At 47.8% G+C, this 17,401-nt stretch overlaps 1 protein-coding gene and 1 long non-coding RNA gene across 3 annotated transcripts in view; one reads left to right on the forward strand and one right to left on the reverse strand.

Annotated features, from left to right (window-relative positions):
• Positions 1-4,809: 4,809 nt before the first annotated feature.
• Positions 4,810-16,692, reverse strand: TBX22 (T-box transcription factor 22). Of its 2 annotated transcripts, XM_007507487.3 has the most exons (9): positions 16,508-16,692; positions 15,965-16,319; positions 15,126-15,282; positions 14,289-14,390; positions 12,992-13,166; positions 12,027-12,191; positions 11,751-11,815; positions 11,489-11,574; positions 4,810-7,736 (listed from the first exon to the last, which is right to left on the reverse strand). In XM_007507487.3, exons 2-9 carry the CDS (start codon positions 16,161-16,163, stop codon positions 7,120-7,122), a joined length of 1,566 nt encoding a protein of 521 aa, XP_007507549.2. In that variant the 5' UTR covers positions 16,164-16,319; positions 16,508-16,692; the 3' UTR covers positions 4,810-7,119. The 2 variants fall into 2 exon arrangements, with proteins under 2 accessions (XP_007507549.2, XP_056664818.1); XM_056808840.1 differs by lacking the exons at positions 15,965-16,319; positions 16,508-16,692 and adding an exon at positions 15,842-15,936.
• LOC103092694 (uncharacterized) overlaps positions 10,203-17,401 on the forward strand; it is a 200,005-nt gene continuing 192,806 nt past the window's right edge. The window contains exon 1 of the long non-coding RNA XR_008914413.1: positions 10,203-11,334. This is a non-coding gene — a long non-coding RNA (uncharacterized LOC103092694). The remainder of the gene's footprint in view (positions 11,335-17,401) is intronic.

The raw sequence follows: 17,401 nt of genomic DNA on the forward strand, positions 1-17,401 counted from the left end.
CGCAACAAGTAATCTCGGCATTAATCAGGGAGCCTGCTGCTACCTCCTAAAGTGATGCTCTGAGTCTTAGCCCTTTCTCAAGACAATTTCTTCATTGGTATTTGGGGGCCTTTTCACTGACATTTATGAAATTCAATAAAATAGAAAACCAAACTGTCTAGACATGATTGTAATGGACTTAGAGGGCATCAAATCTTTGAGGGATATAAGCGGTAGAGAGGTCAATGGAAAACTCCCACTCAAATATACTGCTGAACTCCCTAAAGCTAAAAATGAGAAAATACCAATATCCCAAAATGTGACTGGAAAGGAGAGAGAAATCGGAACAGTGTATTTTATCCAAGTGGCTTCAATTTTAAGACATTGAATGTTACCCAATGGAATCTATAGATTTATTTCTTTTCTTGCTTTAGCAATTTTTTTTATCACAGCACCATTTCCTATAGAAAAAACATTAGGTTAGAGGCAGTGTGGCTCTGTCCCTAGAATGGCCTTGAAGTTAGGAAGACCTGGGTTCAAGGGCTGAATGTCTGAATCAATCTATGTGACCCTAGGCAAGGAACTTAACCCCTCATTGCCCTCAGGCTACTCCAAGATTATAAGTTATGGCTAGATCTCAATCAGTGTAGAATAATTAATCCTGTAAAGTGGTGGCATATATTTGAAGTCACGCTATTTCAAGTTACAAGGATGTAAAATATGGTCATTGGATGTAGCCCAGTAGAAAGAGGCAGTTGGAATTCAACCAATGGGTCCTCTTCAAGGGATTCACTATTTATTTGCCCTATGTAATTGGGACCTAACTATACTGACCAAGTACTGATTTGCACAGGTAGAGGGTGATATCATACCTGGATATCGCCACATGGACTGAGTCCCACGTGTGGAATCCAGATCTTCTAAGTATGTCTATATGTAAGTATGGTAGGATAAGAGATTTCAAGATGAAAGAGACGTGAGAGGTCATCTAGGCCAATGCTCTCATTTTCCAGATTAAAAAAAATGTTAAAACGCCAAGCCTCGGGACCTTTAAGTGATTTGCCCAAGGTGGTGATGCCCCAAAGAAGTGATGGAGCTGGTTAGGTTCGAAGATCATATTTTTATGAACAGGATCGTAAATCTTGTCTCGAAATGTCATTATTTGTCCCAAATGGTGGCTGTCGGGAGAGGAATGAATGACATCGGATGATTTCATGGGGTGGGAGGCGGGTTCCCATTAAGATATTCCTCCAAATGTCTTGGAACCTTTAGGCACCAATAGAGGAAAAAGTCAACACCATCTCTATCCACGCTTGTAGATGAAAAAAAAACTCTAACTAAGAAGATCCAATAAATATTCACCAGCCATCTGCTCACCATAATGTCTGTTTACATATTAATGTGCAATACAAATTGGTAAACATGAGCATTTGAAACTTGGAGAGGAAATGATAGGAGTGTTTTCCTTTTCAGGGCTTTATTGAAACCGCGTGGCCAGAGGAGGTCCGTGCCACACATGTAAAGAGTTTTAATGCTGGATAGGTTTCAAATGCTCTGTGTACCTATTCATTCTGCTTTATACTGTCATCCAATCCATGTTTATTTACACACTTTTGATGCAAATTATCATCTAATTGCAGCTCAAACCTTGGAAGATTAACTGTATACCAAGGTGCTTATATCCAAAGGGACTGCCACCAGGGCCTGAACTTATACATTTGGTTTCTTTTAAACGGTTCCAAGAAACATATTAAATTCTGGTGAGTGAACTAACTGGGAAGCTGCTGCCGAATCCTGGGATATTCTTGCTATCTTGGCTAATGGAAGAGTTTTCAGCACAAAAGCTTCCTATCTCGAATTCGAAGGAGAAACATCATCTTCCATCTTGTCCGCTTGGATCACCAGTGGATAGGGTGGGGGGATGAGCATTCACAAGCAGGGCTGTAACAGGGGTGGGGGCATGGGTGCTTTGTTCAGGTGCCAGCATCTCTGGCAATTGTCAGCTCCATGCCTTATACCTTGGGATCCTGGGTCAGCTCGTACCTTTATAGAGCCTGAAGGTAGGGAAAGGGGTAATGGTAACTTGGGTTCTCTGAGAGGGTAAGGGATAGAGGTCCCAAGACTGCAGAAGTGGGAGGATATGGGGAGAAAGGGGAGTAGATGTCCATCCCTTTCCTCCTCTTGTAGTTTTTGTTCACTTTTTTTAGCTGTGTCATGACCCCCTTTTGGGGTTATCCAGCAAAGACACCAGGAAGGTTTGCCATTTCGTTCTCCAGCTCATTTTCCAGATGAGGAAACTGAGGCAAACAGGTGAAGTGATTTGCCCAAGGGCACACAGCTAGTAAATTTCTGAGGCTGGATTTGAATTCGGGAAGATGAGTTTTCCTGAATCCAGGCCTGGGGCTCTCTCCACCGAAGCGCCACCTAGTTGCCTTTCTCTCCTCCGAACTGTGCCTTTGTCTCTCCTATGACTCTTCTTTTACTCACCTCTGCTCCCAAATTCCTGTAGGGGAATAGGCTAAATTCTCTGAAAGATGGTTCCTTCCTGCACATACTTTCCTCACTCAACTGAATTTGCCCTGGGTGAGCCAGGATTCCTAGACACGGCCCTGCCTACAAGCCTGTCTAAGTAGCCAGTAGACAGCATGGTATGCTGGATTTGGAGTCAGGAAGAAATACATTCAGATCTTGCATCAGATACTTGCTAGCTGTCTAAGTCATTTAACATGTAAGCCTCAGTTTCCTCGTGAGTAAAATGACGATACAAATAGCACCTATCTGACAGGACGATTATAAGGATTAAATGAGATAACATCGTAAAGCATTTTGCAAACCTAAAACTACATACAAAATATTAGTTGTTACTAGGGGTAATTGCGTTAGTCATAATAATTATGGAAGGTTGTTAATTTTTAATAATTATTATTTAATACTTTTTAAATATTATTAACTATTATTAAATTATTAATATATCACTGTATGTTATTAATATTAAATATTAATAAGATTGTATTGTTGAATAATAAATAATTTTATTATTTAATGATTAATAATATTTTAATAATAATTATTGTAGAGAGAGCCCTGTACGTGGAGTCAGAAAGTAATGGTTTTAGACCCTGTATCACACATTTACTAGCTGTGTGACCTGGACGCATTCAGTAACTTAACTCGGTTATCTCATCTGTAAAATGGAGATAACAATAGCACTTACCTCCCAGGATTGTTTTATCAGCTGAGATAATATATAGAAAGTGTTTCACTCACCTGAAAGCACTATGCAATACTTGCTGTTAGTATGTATTTCTGTCATTGTCCCTCCCCCCATCAAGAACATGAGTGTGTGATAAGCAAGTGCCTTTTTATGATGCAACGTTTTTAGGGAATGGGTAGAAAAGAAAGCAATTTGGTATGAATTCTCTGACAAAACAAAAGATGGGCCAACTCTGGCCAACTCTGTAACTGGTGGAATTTCCTAGTTAGTGTATCAAGCTAAGATAAAGACCCCTTGAATGACTGAGTAAATGTGTTAAAATTGTATATTCAGTCTCTTGTGTGTGTGTGTTGGCGTTGGCATAGGAGCCTTGTATTGAGGCAGCTAAACTTTCATAGATGCGCTTGTAGAGTTCTTTATTAAATAGTAAATATTTAGATAAGCCATGATTTCAATGTTTTACCTCACAACGAATGCCAGTAGCACCTAAAAAGCATAAGGCAGTGGATCTGGGTGGGCCCCCCTACCTGCCACCATATAAGACTTACTGTAAATGATCCTATAATAAAGAAGAGGAAGACGCTGAAACCTTTTGATGGTGCCCATTGCCGACACTTGTCTATAACCACTGTTGGCACCTTGTCAGGTTGTCAGCATGTCAGGCTCTGATTATTGAGGTCATGATTCATTGACTCATCACTTGAAGATCCTAATTGTTCATGTCTTTGGAGCTACACCGACCGGCTTCAGCCTTGTAAAATGAGAATGAAGTCATGTCCTTTCCGGGGCCCCATATGCACAAGCCTTGCCAAGTATCAAGGGAATGTCCTAAACATCTACCTTCTCAGTCATGAGGAGAGGAGGCATCTCTCCACTTCAACACAGTTAGCTTTGTGCTTGCAGCTTAGTGAAGCCATGTGAGTGGGCTTGGGGTGCTTTCAAATTTTAGTTTTCCAAAAACAGATTGAGCCACTACAGGTCAGAGCCCAGCTAACCCACTCGGTGTTTGAGGCCTTTGACATGTACGTGGCAACCAGTCTCATGACAAAGCTGAATCGGGCTGAACGCTGGGTATCCACAGTCTGTTTCTTTCCAGGCTCTCTGCCTGAGTTATTCTAGATCTAAAGGAAAATGTTTCTGCCCAGGATTTCTGTTGATCAAGTCCCTTAGCCAGATCAGTTTCAGAAGGAAAATGTTGATGTGCTCAACTGAATAAAATGGTTAATCTTAAAAAAGAGGGGTTAACTCTCCTTTGGCTATTAAGAGATAAGGAATGATTGTTTTCATTATTTGAATTTTTCCACCTCAGAAAGGGGATGACCCAGTTTGTTCTTGTTGGGACAGATCCTGAATTGAGTACCACATGTTGAGCTAAGCAGACTCTCTCTTGTCTCTGCCATTTGGGGGTAAGACACTTGGATCCCAAATTTCCAAAACAAGCCCAGGATCTGGTGTGGCCATGACACTGTCCTAGATTCCAAAGGAAGCCAATGTTTCCTCAGTATAGATTGCTATCTCAACTGATTGGAAATGAGAGGAGAAAGGAAGAATCATTGAATGGGGAGTGGGGCAGGGGTGGGGAAGGGCAAGGGCGTGGAAAAATCATGAAGAGAGAATTCAAATCAAAAAGCCTTTATTTTTCACCTGCTGTATACAAGGCATTTCTGAACTAGAACAGCTGCTAAGTTTCTGCCTGCTTAGAGACAGGAAGCTGACTTGTCAATCTCCAAAGGTCCTCTTCCTCTGATCCTCTGAAGCCTTTGGCTTCCTATGTCTCTTCCTGGGGCCTGATTTTTCCCTATCTGTAAAATGAGTAAAGTAAGGCTAGATAAGATCAGAGTCTTTGCCAACTCTAAATCCTGTGCTGCTCTGATATAATAACCGAAATCATGGAATGCCAGAAATAAAAAGTTCACGTACATCCTTTGACCTGGACAATGCCTGCCTTTTCCCTTGCTCCTTGTCTCAATACAGCCAATTAGCAAAAGTTTTCTCTGGGTAACTCAACTCAGTGAGCTGAGCCATTCTCAAACTGTACAGCACCTCCCCCTCACCTCCCAGCCCCGGAAAGGAAGCCAGAGCTTTTCAGAATTGTTTAGTTCATCCTTCAGTTAAATAAATACCTTCTCTCAGTGATGCCTGACGGTCTCGCACATGATCCCTTGGGATCGGGGTCATTGTACTCTCATGGCTGTCTCTGCGTCAAGGATTCACAGAATTTTCCTCAGTTAACAGTTAGCCCCCACCTCCCCTCCCTCTGGGATACATGGAAATGAAATGTATTTGTTACGCTTTAAACCCTGGATTCTCAAAGCCTGCCTGAACAGCTTCTGGTGCGGTCCTAATAGGATGTAGCATCTGACTTAGCAGAGGGGGCAGCTAGGTAGCACAAGGAGAACCAGGCCTGGAGTCAGGAGGACCCATCTTCTTGATGGCAAACCACTCTAGTATCTCTGCCAAGAAAGCCCCAAATGGGGTCACAAAGGGTGGGCCATGACTGAAAAATAACCAAACTACGACACCTTAGCATAGACACTGCATTTATCTAGGCCCCTTTTGTGAATCCTTCTCACCCAATGGTAGAGTACTCAATTTCAACAACACGGCAGGCTGACTTCCCCCCCCCCCCATCCTCATCCTGGAAATAAAAGTTACAGTAGTTCTCTGGAATGTAGTTCTGATTCCGATGTATACTTTGGAAGGAATAATTGCTCAGTTCTGAAGGCACAAAATAAAGGAGATGAGAGTGTTTGCTGAGAAATTTGGGGGCAGAGCAAAGGACTTGGATAGGTTGTTCAAAGTCATAACAGGCCCTTTCAAGGTAGTGGGTCGCCACTTAATAAAATGACTAGACCTAGTGCCATGAGAAATCAAAATTGGATTCATCCTCACATCCCTTTTTACAGATTATCCATTTCCTTCTTTCAGCGGGTATATAGGAAATGCAGTTTAAGATCAGATGAAGGGGAAAATGCAGGATTCATAAGCTTAAGACGAGTACATATTATTTACATTGTTTGGGGGCTATTACTTTTATCTAGTCTATTCCGCCATGAATTACACATGAAAGTAAGATTCAGCCAATTCCATGCCATTTTCATATTTCTGGACTCAAATGTCTTTGCCACCAGCACCCCCCCCCTTCCGTCAGATTCTCTTATTCTTCTTCATGGAGAACTTCAGTCAGTTCTTTTTTTTCTTCTTGGCAAGAGTCTGTCTAAGATAGCAAGTGAGTTAAGGGCACAAGTAAACAGGCTTCATGTCGGAATGATTCCCAAACAAATAAAAGGAAACCAAAGATCAGATCCATTTCAGAAGGTTTTGCTTTTCATTTATCTTGCTTTCCTTCAGCATTAAATGTTCAGATCTTATCTTCAAGGTAATCAAGAAGAGCAGCTCCAGAGTTTCATGAAAAATCTAAAGCCTTTTGCCCTTGTTTGTCCCTTCCCGTTGAGGCTGCTAGCAAGGCTTTGGCTGTCATGTGCAAATGAACGGCTAACAAGGACACTTGAATCCCCTTCCAGAGGGGCCACAGAGGTCATCACGGGAAAGCCTTTTGCTCTGTACCAAACCCAGTGAAAAGAAAATCCATTGGAAAAGGAGGCAGAATATGTACTACCAAAGGACAAAAGGCAGGTCCAGTTCTAGCTTAGATGGGAATTGATGGAATACACATGTTCATGGGGACAGAAAGAAGTTTTCTCTCCCCTAAAGTCAGCTTGGAAAAATCTTGGTGTCTTTCTTCATATCTTCTTTCTCTGCGGTGCTTACTATAAAGTGTAAGCTCCATTTGGGGTAAGGGAATGGAGGCCAGCTGAATGGCTTCGAATAATGTTGCACTGAAGGTGTCAGGCCCCTTTTGACCAGCTTTGTTGGTGGTTCCCTCCCGAATAAGGAGATAATCCTTCTCAGAATTTACAGTTAAGTTAAAGGCAGTGATTAATTGTTGGATGCCAGCGGGAGTGGTTGCATCTGCCATCTCGATGATAGGAAGCTGGGATGCCATGGTTCACTCGGAAATGGCTCGCCGCATTCATAAGTCTGGACGGCACAGGGAAGTTATAGCCATAAAAGCCATAGGAAGGATGTAAAGAACAGCCGAAGGCTTCTTGGGCAATGGGAGTCGGTGGGAACACATTTGGAGGTGCGTGTAACCCATATAGCATTGGATTGGCAGGATGGGGAATTTGCAGACATTGCCCACTTAAGTCTTCAGCTTTGCCATTTTTTAAATTGGGGATTCCCAGGGAAGATAACATGGGCACCTCCATCATGAAAGGGGGCAAAGAGTGAGGATTGGTGCTTCCAGGCTTTTCAGGAGTGGGAAACATAAGAGGTGGTGTTCTCAAAAGATTACTTGGGCAGATCTTGTAGCAAAGAGGCAAATTGAAGTTGGGCAAGTAGGTTTCTGAACAGGGCATTCCAAGGGCGCTGGACGATAGGTGAAATGCAGGTGGTGAGCAAGGTGGAGAAAGGAAGGAGTTCAGAGGAGAGGGAGGCCCACCATTGGACGTCACTGGTGAGGAGCCACTGCTGCTTCCACCTGAGGGTGACAAAGGTAGTGAAAATACTGATCCCTGAAGGTCCCCAATTAGCCTTCATAAACAAACACTTTTTTTTTGCCTTCCCTTTTCCAAGAGGAAGCTGGCATAGGAGAAAGAGTGCTGGGATTTGGAATCAGAGGACCTGGACTCAAAATCTGGTTCTGCCTCTCGTAATTCATGACCTTGAGTAAATCATTTCCCTCTTCTGGGCCTTAGTTCCTTTACCTCTAATGTGGGGGTGAGACTAAGTGACCTCTAAGTTCCCTTCCAGCTCTAACTCTAATCCTCTGACTTCTGCCAATGGTAGGATTCATGGCAGAAATCTGTTATGACTCTTCTAGCTCATGTGTGTTAAAGGAGAGAGGAGTTCTTAATTCAGGCAAATAACTAGCTTGGTTTCTTTTTGCATTGGATTGACAAATTGTTTTGAAAGACATCGGCCCCAACTGACAGGTGGTTTGGGCATCTCGTAAACATTGGATCTATTGGATCAAAGCTGTTTGCCTCGGACAGTTGAAAGGTCACCCTTCTAGTCTATCCAATCAGTATCTTATTTTCAGAACTCAATGGGTTCAGTTCATATTTGGTTAAAAATGACGGCATCATATTTCTCATGGCTAGTCTTTCTTTCTACAGGTGACTTGAATCAAAAGGCAGAGGCATGGCGCCAGTTACAAAGCGTGGAGGAGCAACAAGACTTTTCTGTACTATGATCTCCTCCCCGTTATGTGGCTTATTCTATTTTGGAAGCATCAGGCCAATCCACATACAGATGGCTATTTAAAAAATCATTTCAAAAGACTCAAATAGCAAACTAAGTTTGGGGTCAAACGTCGCTTGTTATTGCAGGTTTCTCCCACACCCTAAATCCAACTCATATGTGTAGACACAGCCTGAACTCCCGAGCCACAAACTGACATTTACTTCTGCTCATGCAATCTGAAGCCCTGATAGGATAACAAATAGGAAAAACATTCAAAAAATAGAATATTATTTTTTGTCACAATCCTTAGACTGTTTATTTGTGAGATTAAATAATGAGGAAAAAAACCATCTTTCATCACCGCTCCCAGTGAAGAAGAGGCTTTGGTGATTTTCTGTATTATTGCAACTTATGGTAGGTTGGTTTTTATTTATTATTATTATTATTATTATTATTATTATTATTATTATTATTATTTTCCTTGTTTTCTCTATTATGCCTCCTTATGTGTTATACTGTGTAAAAGGCACTAACTAGCCTGGCTATGGCTTTCAGATACCCTGCACCACCAGAAAGAGTACCGTACCGCTGATGAGTGATCTGTAGATTAGTGTTGCTCAGGCGCCACTAGCCACTCAGATTGGGGCCCCACATCTGATGGGCAGGGATTCTTAACCTTTTGGGGTCATGGATCCCTTTGGCACGTTGGTGAGGCCTATAGCCTCTTGTGAATAATCACTTCAATAATAGTGGTCCAAATCGAGATGTTCTTTAAATGCACATAATAAAATTATACGATTACAAAGGAAATCGTTCACACTGCAAAAATACATGTAACTTTTTTTCCCTTCTGAGTTCATGGACCCCTGATGTCTTGGATCCTGGGAAGACCACCAGAGGTCTCCACAGAAGAGCTGCCTTTTGCCAGAACACCCATCTGCTGGAGTTAACATGACTAGTAGTAGCCCAAGTCAGAAGACGGGAAACTTGTTTATTACCTGATTACATGACTTTGCAAAATGTCAGAGGTGTATTTTGTCATTAAATGGGTCACAGCTTCCATCACCATTTGCTGACTAGTAAGAACTTTGCCTTGAGCTTTAGGTGGAGTAAATAACAATTAGAAGCATGTTGTTTCTTTCTTCCCTCTAGAAAAGCTAAAAAGTCGTTTCAGCCAGATCATATTCCCTGGATGTTCCTAGGGTCAATGGCACTGTGCTAAATTCTCTCATATATTGAAAGAGATTACACACATTTTTCCATTCTAACACATTACTCACTACCATAATTAACCTTCCTCCTGGACAGGAAACACTTTTGCAAACCTAACGTTAACCATAACTCTAAGTTTCTTCAGAACTTTGGGAGATAAGCTGCCCTACACGTATAATGAATACAGGCAGGAACGTTTCCTCCTTTTCTGTCATTTTACTAAGGCTACAAGTTTTTTAAGTACCTACTGTGTGTCAGGCACTGTGCTGATCTTTTTCCTAAAGCATTCAAGATTGGGAACAGAAAATCCATACTTCCAGAGGGGCTCCGAAGGCAGCCCTGTTGCCTATGAGCCCCATCTCCCCTAAATGCTAAAATCAGAGTTCTCATCTGGAGCTAAAATTCCCTTAAAAGCCGCTAGGAAAAATGTCTTCCAGTGAATTGCAAGAAGAGGTTCCACTAAAAACAGGTGTCCCAAAAGTGTTTCCATTGAATGACTAGTGCAAAGCTGTGCAATAAACAGATTTTGAACTTTACTAAGTAGAGAATTTCCCATCTCTCTCTCTGTCTCTCTCTCTCTCTCCCTCTGTGTCTCTCTCTGTCTCTGTCTCTGTCTCTCTCCTTCTGTGTCTCTCTCTCTGTCTCTCTCTCTCTGTCTCTCTTCCTCCCCCCTTTCCTTTCCTCTCCTCTCCTTTCCTTTATTTTTCTTTCCTCTCTTCTCTTTTCCTTTCTTTCCTTTACTTATTTTCCTCTCCTCTCCTCTCCTCTCTTTTCCTTTCCTTTATTTTCCTTTCCTTTCTTTCCCTTTCTTTCCCTTTCCTTTCCTTTCTTTTCCTCTCCTCTCCTCTCCTCTCCTCTCCTCTCCTCTCCTCTTTTCTCCTCTCCTCTCTTTTCCTTTCCTTTCCCTTCCTTTATTTTCCTCTCTTCTCCTCACCTCTCTTCTTCTCTCCTCTGCTCTCATTCCTTGGCTTTTTCATTTTTGAGGCTATATGGCTTTATAAAAAATCTCTTTTTAGTCCCACCCTCCCCACTGCATCAACAAAATGAAACTGAAATGTAGGAGACTTGCCAGGGTTTCAAAAAGTCCTCTGGACCATACTGCGCTTTAGGGCCCAAATATTCCTAACCCTTAAGGTACTGCCTGCCTGTTGTATTCTTTACATATGCAATGCATTGGCAAAGGGGAATAGAGCACTTAGAGCCTAAAGAGGAGAAGGACAGGAAATGGCCAAGGCCAGGGCTGAAATGCTGGGATTCGGTTTCTTTTTCCCCTTCACACTCGGCAGAGTTCATTCATTTAACCAGAAGTTATCTGGCTCTCGGTTTTGTCTGCCTCTCGCTCATTTCTCTTCTACCGAAATGAAAAAAAAAAAAAACAAACAAACCCAACCCAAACAAACAAGCCAACAAACAAAAAATATAACCGACCAAAGACCCAACCCAAGAGGCAGTTAGCGTAGGGGAGAGAAAGAAAGCGTAAGAGTCCGCTTCCCGCCCAGTCTCTGACCCAGGCTAGCAGAATGACCTTAGTTAGGCAAGTCACAGCGTCTCAGTGCGCCCGCGTAACTGTCGTTCTGGACCAGAGGGGCACGGATGCTCTTCGTCAGCAGAGTTCCGCACTGCGCTGTTGAAATGACAGGTCTGGACGCGCAGAAATACGTTTTGGGGTAGCCCTACCAATGGTAAGTTCCTGAAATGTGCCCGGCTCATCCAGGCTTGGGGTTCAGCGCCCAATTAGACCCCGAGATGGATTGGGTCGTTTTTTCCTTTTTCTCCTCGTTGTCGAACACCTAACGAACACCGAAACCTTCCCGCCGACGTGGCCAATGTACTTACTTTGCGTTTCAGGCCCGAAGGTTTTAAACTCCAGGCTGAGAGGGGGTCTCCATGGGTAGGTCTCTAAAAGTCCATCCAACACGCCTCTGGAAGAGGGAAACGAAACGTACAGAGACCTCTCCATCCAGCCCGCGCCCCAGCGTGGAGGGAAGAGGACCTCCAGGCTTTTCCAAACCTTCCGCCCGGCCGGCTGCCTTTTCCGCCTGTTAGTTCCGGCTGGAACTCCCCAGCACACATTGACAGTACCGTGCCCCTAGCTTACCTGTTTCTTCCAGGATCTCGAAATCCTTTGGCGAAAGGATTTCGGTCTATTTTCAGTTTAGTAATCTGGGGAGACAGAAAAGGCGGAGGGGGAGCGACAAATACTGAAGTGAGGCAGAGCCCTAGCTAGGCACTGCCGGGGCCCCGCTGCCCAAGTTCGGTCCGTTTGGTCCCGGCAGCCTTCAGTCCTGTCTCCTCGGGCCCAAACGGGACCCCGAAACCCAGTCGGGCCCCTCCCAGCTCCTCTGGGGCGCCCGCCCGCCGGAATCGGCGTTACCTGTTGGTTTTGGTACGCTGTCACCGTGGTGAATTCGGTTTCTGGGAAGGAGAAAGTCTGGACACCTTCGGCGGGCAAGGACTGGATTTGGGCGAGGTCAAAGCGACTGTCTTGCACAATGACATGAACCCGAGGTTTGTACTTGTGCATAGACTGCAGGATAATCTAGAGGGAAAGGGGTCCGCGGAGTGAGCGGTTGCCTGGGACCCAGAGGAGGCCCTAGGCTGAGTTGAAGAACCAAATGGCCACAGCCCCCAGGAGAAAGAGGAACTGGAGAGCCCCCGGTTGCCGGGTCCTTGCCAAGGCTGGCCAGCGCTCAGCAGGGCCTGGAGCGTCCTGTCTCTCTTCGACTTCTCTCTCCTGAACCGCCACAGGAAAGTGTTGCCCTTTGCCTCCCGGCTCCATCCAGCTTCCCCCCTCGAAGAGGAGGAGGAGTGGCGCCAGGAGCATCGGCTACTTGTTCTGGGCTCTGTCCCTAGTTATTTGGAGTCAGAGAACAAGGCTTGGCTGCGGTGGGAGAAAAAGGCCGACCATAGGGCAGCGCGGGATATCAAGCTCTTGTGGGGCCACCGTCTAGGCCAAGCCACTTTTAGGGTGGCCCTGGCACCAGGATCTCCTCTCTACCTTTGGCCGCCCCTGCCCTTACTCTATTCCTACTTCTGGTGGCCATGCTGGAGAGTGGGGATCAAGGGCATTTCTATAGAACATCGCTGAGGTCTTAAGACCTGGCCCTTCTGGGTACTCTATCTCTCAGACCTCAGGCCCTTTCCATACCCACTGCCCAGACTCCACCAGCCCAGGGCCCGGCCTTCTAGTGCCCAGAGGGTCCTGAACTGGGAGAAGGGCAGAGGCAGGCAGCCTCTGCTTCCCCTCTCTAGAGTTAGGAATTGAGGTCAAGAGGGAGAGGAGAAGAGGCTCGAGGAACCCTCCCAAGTCTGTAGCCAGTGGTCAGAGTCCACACCTACATGTCCCTTGTCGTCCATCTCATTGTTGGTGAGTTTGACACGATCAAAGCTGACGATCTGCCTCATCCACGTCTCTCCAGAACAGGGGGAATCTGGATGGATGTAAAGCCTGGGGGTGATGCACGAGTGGTCCGTGTTCCCAGCCACCATCCACTGGGAGCTGTGGTAGACATATCTGCGAGGTGGGAGGGAAGGGAAGAAGGGTCCTCCATAGGGGATCTGTGGGAAGGTCCTCGGATCCCCACAGCAAATGCCTCGGCGGAGCAGCGAGCAAACTCTCAGGGATCGCAGCTAGCCTGAACAGAGAGCGCTAAGCCAGGGCTAGAGAAGCGTCCCGGGATTTCCCAGGGTCTGGTTTATGTTTCCTAGAACCCGCCCGCCCGCCGGAAAACCTGATCTATGGCACCTCGTAAGCCCTGAGACCAGCGAGCATCCTCCCGACCTCAGTTAGGGCCAGAGGCCGATGGAATGGGAGGCACAGAAAGTGTGTGCACCTCTTCCAGAGCTCTGTTTCTCGGGTTTAGAGGGGGAGGCTTTTCGATAGACGGGACTCTGGGAGCCCTGCGTCTCCCCTATTTCTCAGCCCCCCCCTCCGGAGGCAACTGGGGCAATTCACGGACTGTTTCCAATCCAGACACTGTACAGATGTGCGACCAGCTTCCCGAACACTCAACAAGACAGCAGAGGCAAAAGCAAACAGCTGTTTCTGTTTGCAGACTGTCTCCCTCCTCCACCCCCCACTCCTGTCCCCACCGAGTTGGTTGAGTTGCGCTGTCCCTGTTCCCCTCACCCGGGCTGGTTGGAGCCATCCATGTGCGACTGAGAGAAGGGCAGGGGTGAGCCTCTGCTCCAGCCACCCAAGGGCACAGCTCAGGGCCCAAGAGAAACCTGCCCCTCTTGGCAGCCTCGGCCACGGTCATAACCCTCTCCTCGGTTTCTAGAAGAGCCAGAGGCTTCCCAGCGACTCGAGAGTCCCTGGTATCCAAGGGCTTCTCAATTCGGGGAAGGCACGGAGGCCTCCTCTCTCCTGCCCAAGCTTCGAGGTGGCACTAGCCTCTCAAGAACTCCAGGGGCAGTGGCAGAAGTGAGATGGGGACCTGGTCCTCGGCTGGGCGCCCAGGGGAGCAGCGCCCCCCCCTTCCTGAATCGAAGGGGGATCAAAGCAAGAGCAGCCCAGGCGGATGGGGCTCGGCGGAGTTGCGTTGGAAAACCCAGAACATCGGGGAGAAAAAGTTTAGCTGAACCGGCCCGGCTTACTGGGCACGCGAGTCAGAGCCAGCCGCTGGCCGGCCTTTACCTGTATCTTTTGGAATCCACCGGCACCACATCGATGGCAATGTAATACTGCTTCACGGGGTCCAGCCCCTTCACTTTGACGCGAACAGAAGGGAACATTCGCCTGCAGACGAGACAGAAAGTGCTCTGCTCTTCCCGGCCTTGAAAAGCGTTTGCGGGAGCAGAGGCTGGCTGCGTCCCCCTTGTGCCCCTCGCAAGCGCGAATGGAAGAGCGTTCTCAGCGCTAGCCCCAGTGAAGGCCTAGAAAGTGGCTTCTACTGTGGGGAGGAAGCCGGGGGTGGATCTGGGCAGCAGCTGAAAAGGCCATGCACTCTCGGGAGGACAGGGCTCCCTGGGGATGCTGGGATGCAGCTGCTTCCAAAGGGGAAAGGGGGAACGAGCAGCTCTCTCAGCTCCCAGAGGTTCCTTTGAATAGTCTCTGGGAACTTGGCTCTGGGGCTGAGCCCGCGCTCAGCTCACGCTGACCTCTCTGGGGCTCAGCTGAACGGGACTGGAGGGGAGCGAGCGTTCAGGAAGAGTCCTGCGCGAGGCTTTTTCCTGGATGAGGCGCACCTCGTCCCAGCTGGGGGTTTCCCTGAATCCCTCTAGCCTTCGGAGAGATAATTCCCTCCCTGCCCCGCGGCGGGCCTGACAGGGCTTAGAGCAAGCTGGCTGGCAAATAAAGCTGTTTACTTAAAAGCCGGCTCGAGGTCGGCCCTTAAGATTCCCCACTGGCGGCGGAGCAGCTGCCTCTGGGCTCTCCGTTTGGGGAAGTTGACTCCAGGAGCTGGAGTTGGGCATCTCTGGCCAAAGGTGCTTACCCTGCGGCGCTGTCCAGTGGGACCAAGGGCCTGCCTACCTGCCGGCTTTTGTGATGATCATCTCAGTGCCGATCTCGTGGAATCTCTGCCACAGCTCGGAGCCCTGCAGCTCTGCCTGGACATTATCGTTATCTTCCGGACTTTCCCGGCCCCCGGAGAAAGCGGCCATTGAAGTCTCTGCTTTGGGTCTCTTTTCTGCCCAGAGACAGAAAGGAGAGGTATTGGAGTTTCAGCTTCTCTTTCCCCAACAGCTGCCTCAAACGCCCATTGTCCCCAGGACAGCGGGACCCGGCCCATTTCACAGAATGATGGTACTGCTGGAAGGTACCTTAATGATCATCTGATCCAACTCTTTCAGTTTTACAGAGAAAGAAACTGAGGCTCAAGGAGGACAAGCAACCTGACCGGCGTCCTATAGCTAAGGGGAGTCGCTAAATTGCCTCCGAATGTAATTACTGAATTAAATGGGAGCACTTTATCAAGGGAGACTCTCTCCCACCCCCACGGTGATCCCTCAACCCACAACTTAAAGGAAATGAGAGGAGGCATCAGGCCGAAGCTCTGCTGAGCTGGGACTGAGCACAGGGCCTCCCCTCTCCCTTTAGCCCTCTCAGTGGCTAGGGAGCTGTGCATTCCCCTGAAAGGAGCTCTGCCCCAGAAGCAGATTCCCAGTCCCTCTCTGTCTCTCCTGCAGCTCCTCCCGGCAGTAGGCTGCCCCAAAGCTAGGGGACCCCAGGTCAAGGCCCTCACCCACCCAAGATAGCTTGCAGCCAAGCAGCCTCCCCGACTGGTCGCCTCTGGCCTTGGAGATTCAGTAGAGCGCTGGTGCTCAGCTGGGTTTGGGAGGGGGTAGGGGGAGAAGGGTAATGATACTGACCCGATCCCTCGACTTTCCTCACGATCCGGAGGTCTCTGCCTTCCTCCTCCTCCTCCCCCTCCTCCTCCTCCTCTTCGTCGCCTTTCTCCAGGAAATCCTGCGGTGGTTGCTCATCCCCCAGGTCTTGGAGTTTCCTCTTGGTCGATCTCCCCACCAAGGCTTCCACGGAGAAGGAATGAGCTCGGGAGCTTAAAGCCATCACTGGAGAAACCAATGGAATCCACACAAGCAAGAGAAGCTTCAACTTGATCCTTGGGGGAGGGGAGAGAAGTTGAGGAGGGAGGGGAGGAGTGCGGGAGGAAGTGCAGGGGAAATCCAAAAAGCCGAAAATGGAATTGTCTTTCCCCAAAATGGTCTAAAGGAGGAAAGGAGAGAGAAAGACCCAGATTAAGACCCGAGGCTCTTCCTTATAGACTGGGGAAGGGCTGAGAATTCTGCCTTAAAAAACCCCTTCCCCTCGGCCCGACATGTGGGGACCATCCGTCGCCAAAGCCCCCAGTTCATTTGGTTCCTAATGGTTCTACAAGATTGGCAAGGGGAGACCTGGGAGAGAGCAGCCCTGCCCCCGAGGGCCGGCTGGGGAGCTCCAGTGGGGGCGCCACGGCAGGCAGCCCGGGGACAGCAGAGAGCTAGCACCCGTCCTGATCCAGGCACAGAGGCAGCCCGGCCCGGCCCGAAGCCTGCAGCCCGCAGCCTCCGCTGTTTGTTTTGGAAACTGGTGGAAGCAAAAAGAGCACACTGAGTGACATTTCAGAGCATGGGGTAGGGGGTGGGGGTGGCGAGGAGTGGGGGAGGGGAGGGGAGGAGAGAGGGAGACGGCCTCGTCTAGGATAAATAAAAGGTTACTGTTTTACATTAAATTGTAAAACTCAAAGAAATGTGACATAATTGCCCACGAGGGGCCACTTTTCCAACAAAAGTGCAAATAGTGTTTAACCAGATCCAGAAAAGTCTTCCCGGGGCCTTTGGCTAGCCAGGGCAGGCGGCTGCTGGGAGCCGATGTTCTCAGGAACAGGGGAAACAGACTGGGATCCCAAGCCAGGTTTAGGGTGCTGGGCAGCCCGCGCACCGAGCCCCAGGGTGCCTTTCGGGGTTGCACAGGTTTCCAGATTTGTCCAAGTGCTAGAAACCGTCCATACCTCTTGGCCAGCTCCTGCCCTAATCGATGACTAAAGATTCCTTTAAGTTATGACTTGAAAGGAAAAGTCGGGGACCTCCTGCTACCCAAGAGGGACATCTGCCAGTCCCTGGGGATCATCCCAACCGGGAGAGATCGTCTTCATTTGAGCTCCTATCTCCCATGCTTGGCTTCTCTCTCTCTCTCTCCCACTCCTTCCCTCCCTCCCTCCCTCTCCCTCTCCCTCTGTATCTCTCTGCTTGTCTGTCTCTCCCTCTGTCTCTCTCTCTCTGTCTCTATCTCTCTCTCTGTCTCTGTCT

This window comes from Monodelphis domestica, chromosome X, assembly GCF_027887165.1.
Source record: "Monodelphis domestica isolate mMonDom1 chromosome X, mMonDom1.pri, whole genome shotgun sequence".
Lineage (NCBI taxonomy): Eukaryota > Metazoa > Chordata > Mammalia > Didelphimorphia > Didelphidae > Monodelphis > Monodelphis domestica.